General features: G+C 35.6%; 1 protein-coding gene across 2 annotated transcripts in view; it reads right to left on the bottom strand.

The window, feature by feature from the left end:
• MYOF (myoferlin) overlaps nucleotides 1-15,367 on the bottom strand; it is a 61,548-nt gene that overhangs the window by 33,529 nt on the left and 12,652 nt on the right. The window contains exons 4-17 of one of the 2 annotated variants that reach the window (XM_058810787.1): nucleotides 14,850-14,958; nucleotides 13,563-13,647; nucleotides 11,299-11,459; nucleotides 10,691-10,819; nucleotides 9,373-9,435; nucleotides 9,211-9,261; nucleotides 7,647-7,677; nucleotides 7,092-7,207; nucleotides 5,837-5,963; nucleotides 5,277-5,380; nucleotides 4,269-4,337; nucleotides 4,111-4,154; nucleotides 3,623-3,705; nucleotides 1,422-1,460 (exon numbers count right to left, since the gene is read on the bottom strand). In XM_058810787.1, coding sequence (XP_058666770.1) covers nucleotides 1,422-1,460; nucleotides 3,623-3,705; nucleotides 4,111-4,154; nucleotides 4,269-4,337; nucleotides 5,277-5,380; nucleotides 5,837-5,963; nucleotides 7,092-7,207; nucleotides 7,647-7,677; nucleotides 9,211-9,261; nucleotides 9,373-9,435; nucleotides 10,691-10,819; nucleotides 11,299-11,459; nucleotides 13,563-13,647; nucleotides 14,850-14,958 — 1,211 coding nt within the window. The remainder of the gene's footprint in view (nucleotides 1-1,421; nucleotides 1,461-3,622; nucleotides 3,706-4,110; nucleotides 4,155-4,268; nucleotides 4,338-5,276; nucleotides 5,381-5,836; nucleotides 5,964-7,091; nucleotides 7,208-7,646; nucleotides 7,678-9,210; nucleotides 9,262-9,372; nucleotides 9,436-10,690; nucleotides 10,820-11,298; nucleotides 11,460-13,562; nucleotides 13,648-14,849; nucleotides 14,959-15,367) is intronic. The other variant, XM_058810788.1, reaches the window with a different exon arrangement.

Raw genomic sequence — 15,367 nt, 5'->3', positions numbered from 1 at the left:
ATCCCACAGAATGAGAGGAATTTATGTCCCACTTCAAATATATGGTTTTAATTTATGTGCAAGGGTAATGTGCTCTTATGCTAACAGAAGTCATGTTTTCTAGAAAATGTGAAGCTGAGTAAAACAACATTTGCAATCACTTAAAGGCACAGGCCAAAGATCAAACTAAACAGCCACAGAAAAGATGCACTCTCTAGCAGAAAAAAGAGGTGAGACACAAGTCACCTTTGCAACAAAAAATTTCCTGGAATGACCTGCAGCACAGAGAGGGATGCACTTATTTCTCACAGGAAAAGAAGGCTGAGGTAGGACAGTGACAGTAAAGGGTTGTGCCTCGTGTGGCCATGCCACTACTGGGTGACACGAGTGGATTGTAAAAGTGGATGTGATGTCTTGATGTCATTTCCTGTCAACAAAGTCACCTATAACCTGCACAATATAAAATAAAGATTTGCAGTTCTCTATTTTGCATTTGGCTATTTTCACACCCTTACCTCTGAATCAGAAACAGTTCAAAAATTGAATGAAAAAAATAATTTGAATAATGTCCAATTTAAAAAAAATTCTAAGGCTGAACTGCTCACATCACACCTCAGTATGACTTGGTTTAAGATACAGATATGTGTTAAATTCACTACTTACTGATGCCAATAAATTAAATAGAATATAAATTTAAAAACATATAGACAAGGAAAAAACTCCCAAATCTGGAATAAAAATAATTTATTTTCTATTTTTTAAAATTTAAGATTCAGTTGTTTACTTTTAGAAGGCTAATGATCATGTATAATAGAAATTGACTCTGAGAAATTATTTCAGCCTCTAACTTAATGTTACTTTTTTAAGAAAGGAGGATAGTAAATGAAGTACCATGTGGATGAATGTGGATTACCTTTCAACTGCACTCCACTTGTATTTCTTTCTCACTACTTAAGTACTTACCAGAAATTCTTTCAAACCTGGATGTCCACCTGGAAAATGTCACCTCTCCAGGTAGTAACAGAACTAGATTTTATTAGTTTGTTTATACAGCTTGTTAAGCATAAGCAAAACAGGCACTAATTATTTAAGGCAGTTATTTACTTCTGCAGGGCTCTGCAGTTGCAAATATACCCGTGATCTCAGAGCTAAGTTAAAAATTTCAAGCCATTGTTAGACTAAGCACTTTGTAATTGAAGCAACTACATGCTCATCTCTAACACACAGCTTGAAGCACCAGCCAAACAGAAATATTTTCAAACCAATTCCAGTGCCAAAACTGGTTTATAGAGTCAGTTATGTTTGAAAATCTTTAATCACAATGGTGAAATCTTTTAGACAAAGAATTATTAAAAATATTTTTAAGCTGATGGACTATCTTAGGCAATACTCTTCAGTTTGGGCAATGGAACACAAAATCAGTAACAGGTGAAGAGATAAACCTTCATATGATGAAGCCCCTGTTCCCGAAGATGAAAAATCTATATTATGAAAAGAGAAGTAGTTACATGACGAATGATAATAGCATTTAAAAAAAACCACACATCACAATGCAATCTCCTTTAAAAATAAACTTGAAAGCCTGAGACAAAATAAATTTCATATGGGCTAGAATTTTGCTTCTGGTTAATACATGAAGGTATTACTCCTCCTGTATAAATTCCAAAGGGCAAAAAGCCAGCATATATCTGACAAAATAGCTTGGTTTAGTGCTTATTTTTCAGCTTTGTACAATTCTCCTCCACACAAAATATAGATTTATTTTTTAAACTACTTTAAAAATCTTAAGGACATTTTAAAACCCCACTACATTTCAGGGCCCTTAGGGTATATTTACATTTACTGAGGACTATAGACTAGCTCAGTTTCACAATCCTTTAGAAGCCAGAACAGGCTTCAGGCACAGCACTAAAAAGAAGACAATAGAAATGGCTGTTCCAACAGCCAGTACCTGAGCAGAGAGAGAAACCAAACTAATCTCCCAGTGACTGAGTGTCTGGGTTTGATAAATGCTCTGTGCCTCAGCTGCAGCTCAGGATACACACTCATAGGGGAGTACAAGGGATCTCTCCAGAGCTGAATTCTCCCCAAGAGCCCAACCCCTCTCTCTTGGCTTCCCCAATGCCTTTTTCTTCTGCTTCTGGCTGTGCACAGGATATATTAAAAGAATATTTGCATGAAGTCTTACTTCAACAGCAGTCCTTCTAAGAGGACTACTTCATAAGCTTTTATGTGACTGAAAATACAATTCCATCCAAGTCTTGCCTCACGTCAGCATAGGATTGGAGCCACTAACTTTGTTTCTAAACACCTGATACAGCTACCAGCTTAAAGACAAATTGGTCTCAGACAAGTACATATCATAGAGATTTTATAAATACAACAGAAAAAAGAAGTAATTTAGATTCTTATTGTGACAATGCTGAAAATAGTTTTGAGACAGTGTCCTTCAAACTAATGTAGACAGTCAGATAAATTCATGCTAAGCCTGTTTAACCTTGAGCTTTACAATGCTGTTTGGATAACTAATATGCCAAGCTATGTTCACTAAAAAGATAAAACAATTTTTCTGGCAAGTTAACACAGAATCCTAGTGTAGGAGCTGGCCCAATTGCATGAAGGATCTTGTTATAAAAAGAGGTGATTACAGATATAGATCACAAAGAAATTATCAATAATCACAAGATTATATTAGAACATAAATGTAACTGGATTTTTTCTGATATTTTCCAAAATATTGGCAGAAAAAGTATTTCTTATAATATTTTAAAGAAGAGTTTTATTACAAAGCTATTTCCCAATGGGAACAATATTTTAGCCACCTCATATCTTGTCTAACTTGTTTTCTTGCAGTTAAACAGTTTTGGGTTTTAGCTGTATGAAATTACATATCCAGACATCTCTATTGATTGAAGTATATAGATCAGTTGTCTGCAATCATAGCAGTGAAATCAAAATCAGAGTTACAAAATAGGAATACAGAGCACTTGTGCAATGAGATGCAGTGCCTGCTTCTCTGATCAGAGCAGAGACTGACCCAGGTATCCCAGCATCTGCAAGCAGCCCAGTGGTGTCCAGGAAATGAGTATGTGGTTCTAGATAGTTCCTTTAGGATAACTACTCAGGAGCACTCCACAGCTTTTAGGTTCTCTTCTCAGAGACAGAACAGAGACTCTTATGAAGTAGCAAAAGGAGTCTTGTTTACCAGTGTCCAAAGAAGAAATGGTTCTGAAGCAGTGACTCCAGATTGTCTTGAAATTAAGTATCTTATTAAGCATCTAAGTAAATCTGCATATCTTACACATGGTAGATTGTGATATCACATCATTTTCTGAATTTGGGAAAGTACTGGCAAATTTACTCAATTCATTAGCATATATATATAGTGGAAAACCAAAGCTTGAATTATTGCTATTTCCATCATGATGTGGTTCAGTCATGAAAATTTTAATACTTTACTTTTTAAAGTCCCATAGAATGCTTTCTAGGAGCATTGTTTGGAATATTTCAAAAGGAATAGACAATCCTGTTGCCAGGGAACTGAGAAACTATAGATAAATATATACTTTCTTAGAACACTGATCTCTGCCATTCTGTGTAACCCAAGAGAAGATTGTGTGTTACACACTGCTTAAGCAATTACCTTCAACCTCTCCTCCAGAAGAAGCAATTTTTGAGAGACTTAAATATGTTGTTCCAACTACATCATTTTTTGTAAGTCGATCCCTACAAAAAAGGAAAAAAGAGAAAAATTTTATTTAAATATAATGCTAGTCATCACACCCAGGGGCAAGCTACTGGTACATACATTTTCTATGGCCTGAAATGCTTCAATATTACTAACAAAACCAGTAATGACAAGTTACAAAAGTGGGCTGTAATCCATGAATAAGTCACCTGACTTTTCCACTATCATTAAACAGTGACAGTGCTCAGTTCTCACTGCACTCAATTAAAAATAATCTCATGTTACACTAATCAGATCTCTGGTAAAGAAACCATAAAGGTATTGTAAAAATACCTGACATCTATAGAACCAGACTTTTCTTATTATCTTCTTTTCATATTTTCTTATTCTTTGCTTATTATTATTTAGCTTTTTAAGTAATTTGATTAAAAGTCATAACTCACCAGTCAACAATTGAAAGTTTTATTTTCTCACACACTGAGGGAAACTGAAATAAAAAAGCAATGAAAGTAAAAAATCTCATTACTTTTTTTCACCTCTGCAATGCCTTAAGTTCCAAGAAAAGGCTGGTTACTGCAGAAACAAGGATAAAAAAACTGACCTTGATTTGAAGATAAATAATTTGATTCCATTCTGGATTAGCATTTTTCTCAATGATGTTTGTGCAAACCTGCCAAAAATGAAATCAAATATACAACAGAGCAACATCAAAGATAAAACAGAAAAAAAAGTATACTAGCTATGATTTAGAACACATCATCATCTGATTGGAAAAATTAGGGGTAGTAGTAAGTGAATCCTGGATTAAAGCTGCAATGAGCCATTGATGCTCAATGAGTTTTCCACTGATAAGTGCAGTTAGAGTAATCTGCATATGCAGCATTAATGAGTTTCAGAGGAAAAGAAACTATTGAAACAGTGTTTATATGTGAGATTTAGGTTATCCTGTTTTTTTTTTTTTCACTAGTGACAAATAAATGAAATTGTTAAAGCTTGTTAATTCCACAAACCACAATTTATTCTGCTTTTATCACTGCAGAGAAATGAGATGAAGGAATTACTTGATTCCAGCTTTCTTTATGCAGATTTTAGGGTAGATGAAGACTATATCATAGGGGAGAGGCTGCATTATTTGCTGGTCATGTCTTCTTAAGATCTTTTACACTACTGGGTGTGGTAACCTGACTATGCAGCATATTAAATGACTGACAAAAAATTTACTAGCAATGAATATATGTTGTGCAATTGTGCTCCAGATCAAATTTGGCATTCTAAGGAACACATCATTATTTAAATGTACAAATGCAGTTAATCTGTGCAGAAAGATCTGTATCACCAAGTACTAAAAGCAATCAGGAACCACTGGCAGGCAAGCAATCTGGCATATGCCAGTTCTAGCCTTTAGTCATACATTCCTTTCATTAGTCATCAGTTTTACACCCTTTCTATTGTACCTTGAACTTTATTTTTTTGCTATCTTTTCTTGAACTTTATTTTTTCATTTTTTTATTTCCATAGTTACAGTAAAATTAAAAACTCATGTTGGCTTATGAAATCTGTTCTCAGGACTACAATTAGAATACAAAGGTACAGATATTTACTATATTACCTTTTTTCCAGCAAAAGAAACTTCTACAAATGGATCTACCAGGTTTTTCTTGTCTGCTTCTCCTCCAAATAATTCCTTGACAGTTTGTGCAAAAGCATCATCCACTGGAGAAGCGTCAAAAATTAAATTAAGGTAGTTGTTTTATTATTACTATTTTTATTTTATTATTATTACTATTATTATTCCTAAATAATAAATTGCCCATTGCAATCTTACCAAAATCAACCAGCTCACAGATCTAGGAAGAATAAAGTCTAACCTGATAAGCAAAATTCAGAAGTGTTGCAGGTAAAAACTGAGAATTTTGGCTTAGGAGCAATTTTAAGAATATAGATTTTTCAAACATCATATGTAGTGCTGATGTGCTCCTGAATTTAAAGGCATCACTTTGAAAAACATTATACATGTATTTGAAGACACTGCTATTTGGCACAGATATAGGGGAGAAAACATGCTAGCAAGGGATAAAAAGTCAACTATATTCTATTCTGAGCAGCTGACACAAATAACTATTTCTAAGTGTTCAAACACCAATGGACAAGGAGGGAGAAGCTGCATACTTTGTGGAATGTCCTCAGCCCTGTAGATTTTGAGAAGGAAAGTGACCCATCGAAGTGCAGTCCCAGCAGGTAATAAAAGATTGCTCTCCACATCATCACTTTCATTATCTCTCTCCCTTTTTTCAACCTGTTGGAGGATACAGTTGTAGACAAAAAAGACAAGGCAATGTAGAGAATTAGAATTAAGGTAATTAGCTAAACTGTTGATTAGCTAAAGACTGGTGTCAGTTTCATGATGAAGAATGAGACTGTACCAAATCATCAAGCCACAAAAATTTAATTCCAGCTAAACTATTTTACTTTCAGTTTTATCTCTAAAGTACCCAATTGCAGGAGCCCACTGTAATCACACTTTCAAAATCACCATCATCAGACAAAGATGACTTTGGCACATGTAAAATGCCAACTTAATGCAAATTTCATATTCACCTCATGAGAAGGCATTTATTACAATTAGGAAAAGCTTACAAGTCTGATATAACTTAGCAGAACTTACTGCTTCCTCATTTAAAAATAAACACACCACAAACAACTAGACATCTCCTTGTGATTTCAAGAAGTGTGAGAACAGCAGAGAGGAACAGTTAATATGAAACTAAAAGGCAATCTGCCATGGTTCTGGGAACCACATTATATTCAGCTAAGGAGAACAGTATGCAAAAATATCAGGCAGGAAGAAAAGCAAAAATACAGGCAATGGTCTGGTAAGAAAAGCATTACAAGAAAAAAAATCACCTGTTTTCACCTTGACAGAACAGCTGACAGGAAGGATTGGATTATTTAAACTACCTGCTGCTTTCATCTGCATCAAATTACCTGTGCCTGACTTGTAATTACTGAGGGGTCTGATCTTCACCAGGAAATTTGGGTAGTACTCTGGTTTCTCTATGGGCTTGTCTATGTTTTGTAGTAGTGGAGACATCCCTGACTTAGTCCTGGAACTGGTGTCAGTGGCTCTGCCTGCTTAGCTAAGCTAAGGAGAGTTACACATCAGCTGGCACGCAAAGCCAGGCTAACACATCTCTGCTGCCAGTACGTGAAGGAGCATCCATAAATGGTGGAGATTGCTTAACTGAGCAGAATAACAAAACTAGCTTTGAGTTAGCCACTTAGAACAGGATGAAACCACCAGTAGATTCTATCTTCTAGGTACTGCTCACAGAGCAAATTATACAGTATTAAAACAATGTTGGGGGGACATAAATAAGTATCTGTGGGATGGAGAGTGGAAGAAAAACATTTAAATTCAACTTACTGGCGGCTCATCTCCAGTTCCCAGGACAAACATGCTGACTTTCATATAGCCTTTGGCTCCTGAATTTGTATCTTCAGGATCACTCAGCAAAAGCCATTTTCTCATGACTGCATGGCCTGAAATAAAACAAACATCACCACTGTCCCCAGTAATGCCCATTACATAATGGCAGACATCATATAAGCAGTGAGCTATTTCAAAAGTATGCTTTATCCTAAATTGCACTAATTATTTAACAAAATAATCCTGTCCCAGACAGGTCTCAATAGAGTCATCCAAAACGAAATCTGGTGTCAAACTATTTTGGCATACTAGTTCAGGGATAGTTATCAAATGTTGCATTTTTCAAATTTTAGGTCTTTGAAAAAAAGGGGCTTGTACTTCATTGTGAATTCACTGAAAAGAGTTATATATTGTTGGATATTTGGAAGTTAATACTTAAAGCAGCAAACTTAAATAACTTTACATTAACTTTCTTCTCTTACTTTAGAAATTCAATGAAATGTTTCAACTTGTAGTTTCAAGGAAAGAAGTTCTGAAGTAACCATTACTTACCAGGCTCATCATAAACATAGCCAATGTCAATCTGAAATAAAGATCAAAGGCATTACCTCTGAAGAAATACCAAAACAGAAAAATGGTGGGGCAACTCCCCCCATGTTTTTCATGGGCAGTACTACATTGTTCTCTTGTCACAAACACAAGACAGCTTACATAGAATAATACTAGGAGGAGAAAGAGAAAATGTCTTACACTGAAAAATGAGAGATTTCAAAGGGATAGAGCAGCCAAGAAGAAAATGCAAGAAAAGATAATATGTGTGGTTATTTTCTTATTTTCTTGGATCCCCAGCTTTTTCATTTACCAGAGACACAAGATGGGGCTGGCTTACTGCTTCTTGAATTCCCTACCCTCATTCATTATTTTATGTTCAGACAGGCTTATCAGAACACTTTTGTTCTTTCTTCCTGCTCAACATTTCATCCTTCAGTTCCAGAAGTGAATTTTTTTTTTAATGAATAATTTCCTTTTCTTTATTAAGAATTATGACCATTTCTCTCCCCAGTGTGTCAAATCTGGACGAGATTGCCTCATTCATTGGATCAGATTTTAAACATGTTCAGGAATGTAAGTATGTTTGCTCATGCAGTTGGGGCCAGTATTCCTTGCAGGTGAAATCTAAAAGGGTGATTTTCTAGACAGAATTACCCTTGTGGTTTCCTCTTGGAATGTGTGCCTGCAGGAACAGAAAGCAGCTGAGTGATGTGCTGTCACCTGCTTAGTGAATAATCAATCTTCCACACAGCAATACACCACTGACTCAATCACTAGAAATCACACAGAAAATAAGCAGTGAGAAGCAAAAAGCAATCAGGTTTGTGGCACAAAGTGTTTCATTTCCAAAAGAGCACTCTTCCCTCTTTGCATATTTTTGCAAAAAGCTGGTCTAGAGACCTCTTGAATTATGCAGTACCAAATAAGCAAGCAGAAGAGACAGCCAGTACTGAAAGTGTTGTAAGAGCTGATCCCAGCAGCCATTACAAGGGAATTACATGGGAATTGCATTACATGGGAATTCTTGGCAGGCAGATGTCTACTTCCCAGAGCTGACAATAACAAATCCAAATGAAGACCATCTCACTAATATCATCAGAACCATAGAAATGACTTTAACTAAATGAATTTTCCACCCCTGTTTTTGCTTTACTTCTGACCAAGGGAAGACCCCTCCACATTATTTGAGAATGTGTGTCTTTATGCCACCATACATACCACTATTCTGCCTATTAGCTACCTAATCAAATTATCTCTTCAAACCCTTCCTCACATCAAATAATCACCTGACCACAAAAGAAGAAAAAGTTGCCTGGATGCAAATTGGAGAACTTGGTATATAAATCACACAAATTTTTTTAACAATACTCCTCTACTCAATTAAAAAAATCTGCTTACTAGTGCTTTGGGAAAATGGTCTCTAGCTTGAGTAGCAAGACATCATCAGGTAATTCTCTGACCCCGTGAAAAAGAAGTATAAATGTAAACATTTAAAACCCGTACTTAAAAATTTTCTCCCATTTTATTTCACTTAGTCCCGATATGGAGCTTTCTTCATACCCACCTTAAATTCACCCATCAGACAGTCTGCTCGTAGAGAGTGAGAATCATACACCTAAAAAGACAGAGGAGCATTAAACAGGAATGTTCCTAAACAAGCTGGGAAATGGCCAGAGGATGTTACAGGTACGCAGCAGCCTTGTGAATATGCACTGGTTTTTCTTACCCGAATGCTAACGGTTTCATCGAGCAGCTCTAAAGGAGTCATGTGGACATTGTAGAAAAATATCTGTCAAGGTAAAAACAAGGAAAAAACCCTGTCTTAAGTGATAAACACATAATTTCTTGAACATAAAATGCAAAAACATTATTTTAAGAGGCATGTGAAGCATACCTGATACAGTACTTTCACCCCACCTTCTTGCTGGACATATTATGTGGTAACTTAGTGCAGAATGAAAAAGTGAATTCAGTAAATTAACTCAGTACAACTTCCATTTGAGCAAACACTGTCAGCATAACTGTGCTGCAAACTTCCAGCATTGCCCTTTGCTCCTTGCTCTGCACTTCATATTTTTCTCAGGCGAGCAACTTCAGAAACTATGAATTTCATTTGCTAGAACATTAAATCCTGGTCTAACCATCACTGTTGTAGTTGTCAAAGGGGCCTTGTTAGGGTTAGTGGTGATAGTGATTTGTATTCCAGTTTTAGACTACTATGGATATTGAGACTGCCAAGGAATCATTTCAATATAAGGTGCAAACAACTTTCTGCCATCCCTATTTTTTCCATGGCTTCATAAATTTTGACTGCTACCCACAGCTTAGTTCAAGTTTTAAAGTTTTATAAATTCCTTGGTCTTGCTTGTGTATGTTAAACATGCTTGCCGTGCAATTCCAAAATCTTCTGAATTTTCCGCACATGCTCAGATAATGAGAGTCATCCTCAGCATTTTCTCTATTACACTTCAGGTTTGCAACATTAATCTTTCAGCTATGGGATCGTTCTTGTGTCCCTTAGCTGGTTTTGAATTCTCTCCTGTATTTCAGTGTGTTTGATGCACAGATCCCCTGCCTAGACAGAGAAATCTAGTGGTGCTTTTACAAAACACAGGTAGCAAGGCAGTGACATCTCCAGGTTCTGTGGCAGTCCTATGGCATTGCACTGAGCACTCACCTGCACACACCACAGAGTTCAACAATGATTTCTAATTAACTTTTCTGAGATTTTTATAACGTGAACACAACTACTCAGTCATTCTGTCACATGGCCAACTGCACCAAAGAAAACATTCCATATGTCTCACATGAAGTTTGACTTCCTTCTAGTTAGCTTTATCTGCTAAGACTGTCAGTGATAGAGATGTGTTTAGTGATGTGAATACATAAAGAAAAGGACTGGGAATGGTATAATGCATGTTAGCCATAATTACCCATAAATATGACTAAAAATGTATTAATTGATCATAATGAAAATTGTATTAACTACTTCTCAACATTTGATAGCCTAAACACTTCAGCTAGCGTGTTCTTACACCACTTACTTCATCAAAAAATGGGTTATTTCCTCTTTTGATTCTTGTCCGGTGTGTCTGACCACAAACATGAACTTTGACTACTGGTTTTATGTTATTCCCAGGCAACTGACGACCTTCAATGACTCTAACACGAATCTGAAAAAAATCAAATATTTGTACTGATTTATTCTCTATATTATCAGTGATCCTGATCACAACAATTCCTTATTATACTAATGTTAGCCAACCTGAAGTAGCTGACAATTCAAACCAGACTTTGCAAGCTTAATTATGACAGTAATTAATTTTACAAGACAAGTTGCAGGTAATTATTTCACTGGGGTTTTTTCATTTGCCTTTACCATTTATTTTTAGAGCTGCTACAGTAGTTTGAAATCTGTACAACTATACAGCAAATAAGGTTCATCCCTATTTGAGTAAGAACTGTACAAAATCAGACATCTGAGTAACAGGAACATCTGAGGAATAATTTTGAAATACTGGCTTTCAAATTAAGAGGCTAATTATCTCTGTGGTGCATTAGATAAGCTGACATTAAATTATGCTCAGGCTGTGTAAAAGCCTGTTATACTCAGCAGAAAAAGGGACCATGCAATATTTAATAAATTTAGTACCTGAAAATCTTGTGGTTTGTTAGAGAGGATTCTCCGTGTTTTCTTTCCTTTGGTGATGCGTTTAGCCAGCTGGGCTTCCTTTGTGCCACTTGGAACTGCTGGGGTGATACCACCAACTGGACCATCCAACCCATCCTCGTAACCTCCATCATCTTCTCCATCTCAGACAGCAAAAAACCAGTGCAATTAATAAATTAATAGCAGAACATGCTGTTGAAGTTACAGGAACAAGAGTTTGATATCCAAGAGTTCCAGTAAAATTCTATTATTAGTTCACATCAATAATGTTTTTGCCAACTACATCCTTCCAACTCCTTTTGAAAGCTAGAAAGTCGTTCTAGCCTGCTTAAGAACAACTCATATCCTAACCAAACTAACTCTAGATCAGTCTCTCTTCTGGATGCAGAGTGTCTAATACAATTCCCATACATTTTTTTTAATCAACCAATTCAAGCAAAGCTGAGCTGTAATCCAACTAGTTCACAATTCACCACAAGGGATTAATTTTATTCCAGCTGAATAAACATTGCTTTTGAATGAATCTTGCTGTTTCCCAGCAGCAAGACTAGGCTATAGCACAGCATTGGTTTTTAGTTCAGAATCTTGAATGCACAAATATATTTAGGGTCTGCCATCCAAAATAAAACTGAATCCTTCTCTACAACATTTAAGTGTGGAATAAGTTTTTCAGTAAGGATCTTTGACAGCTCTGAAATCAGCATGCCTTTGTGGAAGACAGTTCTGCAACCACATGAGACTATAATACTGAATCATAATCTGAGATTCCAGAATTGCAAAATAGGATCCATAAATATCTAGACCACAAAAGTGGCCACTTCCTTGTGTTTACAGCTTTTCTTAACTGGGCAGTGACTATGGTAAAATTTAGAGGAAGGATGAACTGTGTCTGTGGTGGTTGGCATTACCAGAATGTATTCTAACTTTATAAATTACAGGCTGATGATCACTTTGTACAATCAAGTCCCTCATGGTCCTTGTAAGAGATGTATAAAACCAGAGAGATTGACATGCTAAGTATTTCATAAGCAGAAGACCACACCCACCTCTCTAACATCTCTCAAAATGCATTTGCCTCAATGGATCCATGCAGCTAACATTACCCTAGCACTTAATTTTTAATTCCTGAAACTGAGCTGTAGCTGTCTCAGGGAAATTGATTTCATTTCATGGGAAATAGGTGTTTACAATAACTAACTAAAGTGTGTTTCATAATTCACACTGAAATTATTTCCATGCAGTTTCTGGATACTAGATAAAAAACTGCCATTTTTTATTTTATCTGTATGTTATAATTGAAAAAAGTTTAAAAGCTATCAAATAATCTCATAAAGGTGAATTTTAGCCTTCAAGTCCACATTTCTATAAAATTACTTTGAAATGCAGTAATTCAACACACAACTTTTGTGTTTATATTACTTATCCTTTTGCTCTCCAAAACCAGCCTCTGAGAGAAGTCAGCGTAATCAAAATTTCCCTCCAGAAGACTCCTGATTTCAATTTTTTCCTTCTTATGTTACTATCTATCACCAAATAATGGTCAAACTGATTTACTTCTCTAAAATAAATTTACATTTCTTAAACATTTATTAAACTTCCTTCTTTCTTCAAAAACACAGCCTTGATATTAAGCTTATTATTTTCCAATCAACTGCAAAAGTTTGTTATTTCACAGTTCTTTTAAGAGTCTGGAAAACCAGATCTCAAAAATTCTCTCAGCAGAGAGAAGCCTGGTCAATATGATATACAGAGAGACCAAAGAATATTTCCTACTGATCATAGTATTTCATCGCCTAGTCAAATATCAACCTAATATAAAACAGTGTCTTCCAAAACTTAATTGTTCTACAAGGGGAAAGAGGTTTAATGAATCAAGAAAATTTTTTCACCAAGCTCCCTGACATTGAAAGTAATAGATGGAACATCTCTGCTTTTTGGTTAGGCCTAGAATTGCAGCAGATAATTGCTGTTTCCTTGAGCATTCAAAAATCTTTCTCCCCTAAACAAAAGCCATTTAGAAAAGTTTTTAAACAAATAGAGAAAATCATACTAAAATCCATTTTATGTCAGGAAATGGCAATTTTTTTTTTAACCTTCTAAATCATCCTTAATTTCTTTGAAATATCTATCTAGCAGTCTTGACATGCTTTCTTCTGGTGAACAGTGCTGCTGAATCACCTTCTTGCCTTACCTTAAACAGCTCCTAGAGCTTTTAACAAAAACATTCTGAGAAAAGGATGAAATACCTTCCTGTGCACTGGTCCCTCCTGGATCAGTTGGATTTGCAGGTCCAGCTGGTGGCTCGTATCCTACTACCAAATCAATTGTTGCCTATAGAGAAATGGTTTTTTATGTAGCCCACAGTATTCACAACAGTTGATTAAAAGCAGTAAGTTGTTCAAACTCTGTGCATGAACAGTTAACTATTCATTGGCACAACAGTTTTATTAGGTCTCAGCTACTAGTAAGTTAATAAACTATTATTAAGCTATATACACATGCAAACAATAAAGATTACACAAATTCAGCTAATGGACTAGGTTCTAAAATAATATCTAAGAAATGGAGTTGCTGTGTTTATATTTAGAAAAATCTGTCACAACACAAGCATGTAAGGTGTTCTACAAATGTTAGCTTTAGTTCCACAATATTCATGGCAGACAACGTGATATCCTAACTTTGCAGACAGAAAAACAAAGGCAGTAGAGAAATAACACTATCTCATCAACAACTTAACAAGTCTGAACCATAACTAAATTTTCCTATCTGACTTCTCTAATTGCTTGTTCAAATCTGCATCCTGGAAGAAAAACAGTACGTCATTTTCCATTCTAATTATAGAATTGTCCTTTTTCTGCTTGACTGTGGTTTTGGATTATTGAACTAACCATTATTATTACTAGTTGCCAGAATAACAAGAGGAGTCAGCAAAAAAAGTCCAACCTTGTGACCAACTAATCATGATTTTAAACTGCAGCTGCTGAGACTGAAATTATGCTTAGAGTCTCTCATGACTGAGTACACCAGAATGCAGTATGAAGTGCCTTAGCAGCTACACTGCACAAACACAGTAAGGTCCCAGGTTCCAAACCTACTTAATTAATAACCAAGTTAATAACCATTGAGATCTAAACATGTGCTAAATCAAGTTCAGCAAGTTCTTGTGTAACTTTCTGAAGGGAGCTGGCAGTGAACATGTACTTGATCATGTGCTTTGACACAGGTAGCTGTTACAAAGCATATGGCAAAAAGGTGCATGTGGGAACTCCATCAGGTACTTGGAAAATGCACTTTTTCAACATCAGGCTGATTTCCATGCATACTCTGTGGTCCATATTATTTATAACACATAAATACAAATATATAATATATACAGAGAAAACAAAATTGTATAGACTTAATTATCTCTGGTTATAGATTTCCTCTGTCTGGAGCTTTTGCTAGACATTTTCAAGAATTAAATTGTTATTAGCCTTGTTGCTGGAGCATTTTGATCAAGAATACAGCAAAATAAGAAAATATAAGTTACTCACTCCAGTTTCTTGTCCCCTTTCATTCAGTAGAGGTATGAGTTTGAAGGGAAAAGATCTGCTTTGGTTACCTACAAGATCTTTCAGTGCTACAGATGCACTGCCAATTAATCTGGAATTAAATAAAAATCATTGTTAAAATGCAAATACATATCAAACAGGGATTACCATTTTTCTTTTGCTAGCATCTGTTAGACAACAAAGTAACTCCAGCCATTACTTGAAAACTCAAAGCACAACAAAAGACCATTGCAAATGCCATGTAATGATTGCATACTGCTAAATTTTTATTTCTGTTTCATTACACTCAAATGTTGGTGTTGTTCAGTGAACATAAACTAGGTACAACAGCTGTTGTACTACACAAAACAGACACAAAACCAGACACAACTACATCTTTCTAATGAAAACAGTGAAACAGAACAAATGCAATCCACGTGCTTACTAGAGAACCACAAAATTAATCTTCTTGCTCATAATTCTGCATTTTGGAATAGGTTCATCTTCTCACTTCTAAATTC

The sequence above is a fragment of the Ammospiza caudacuta genome, chromosome 9 (assembly GCF_027887145.1).
Source record: "Ammospiza caudacuta isolate bAmmCau1 chromosome 9, bAmmCau1.pri, whole genome shotgun sequence".
Lineage (NCBI taxonomy): Eukaryota > Metazoa > Chordata > Aves > Passeriformes > Passerellidae > Ammospiza > Ammospiza caudacuta.
This window is presented reverse-complemented; position numbering and strand designations above follow the sequence as displayed.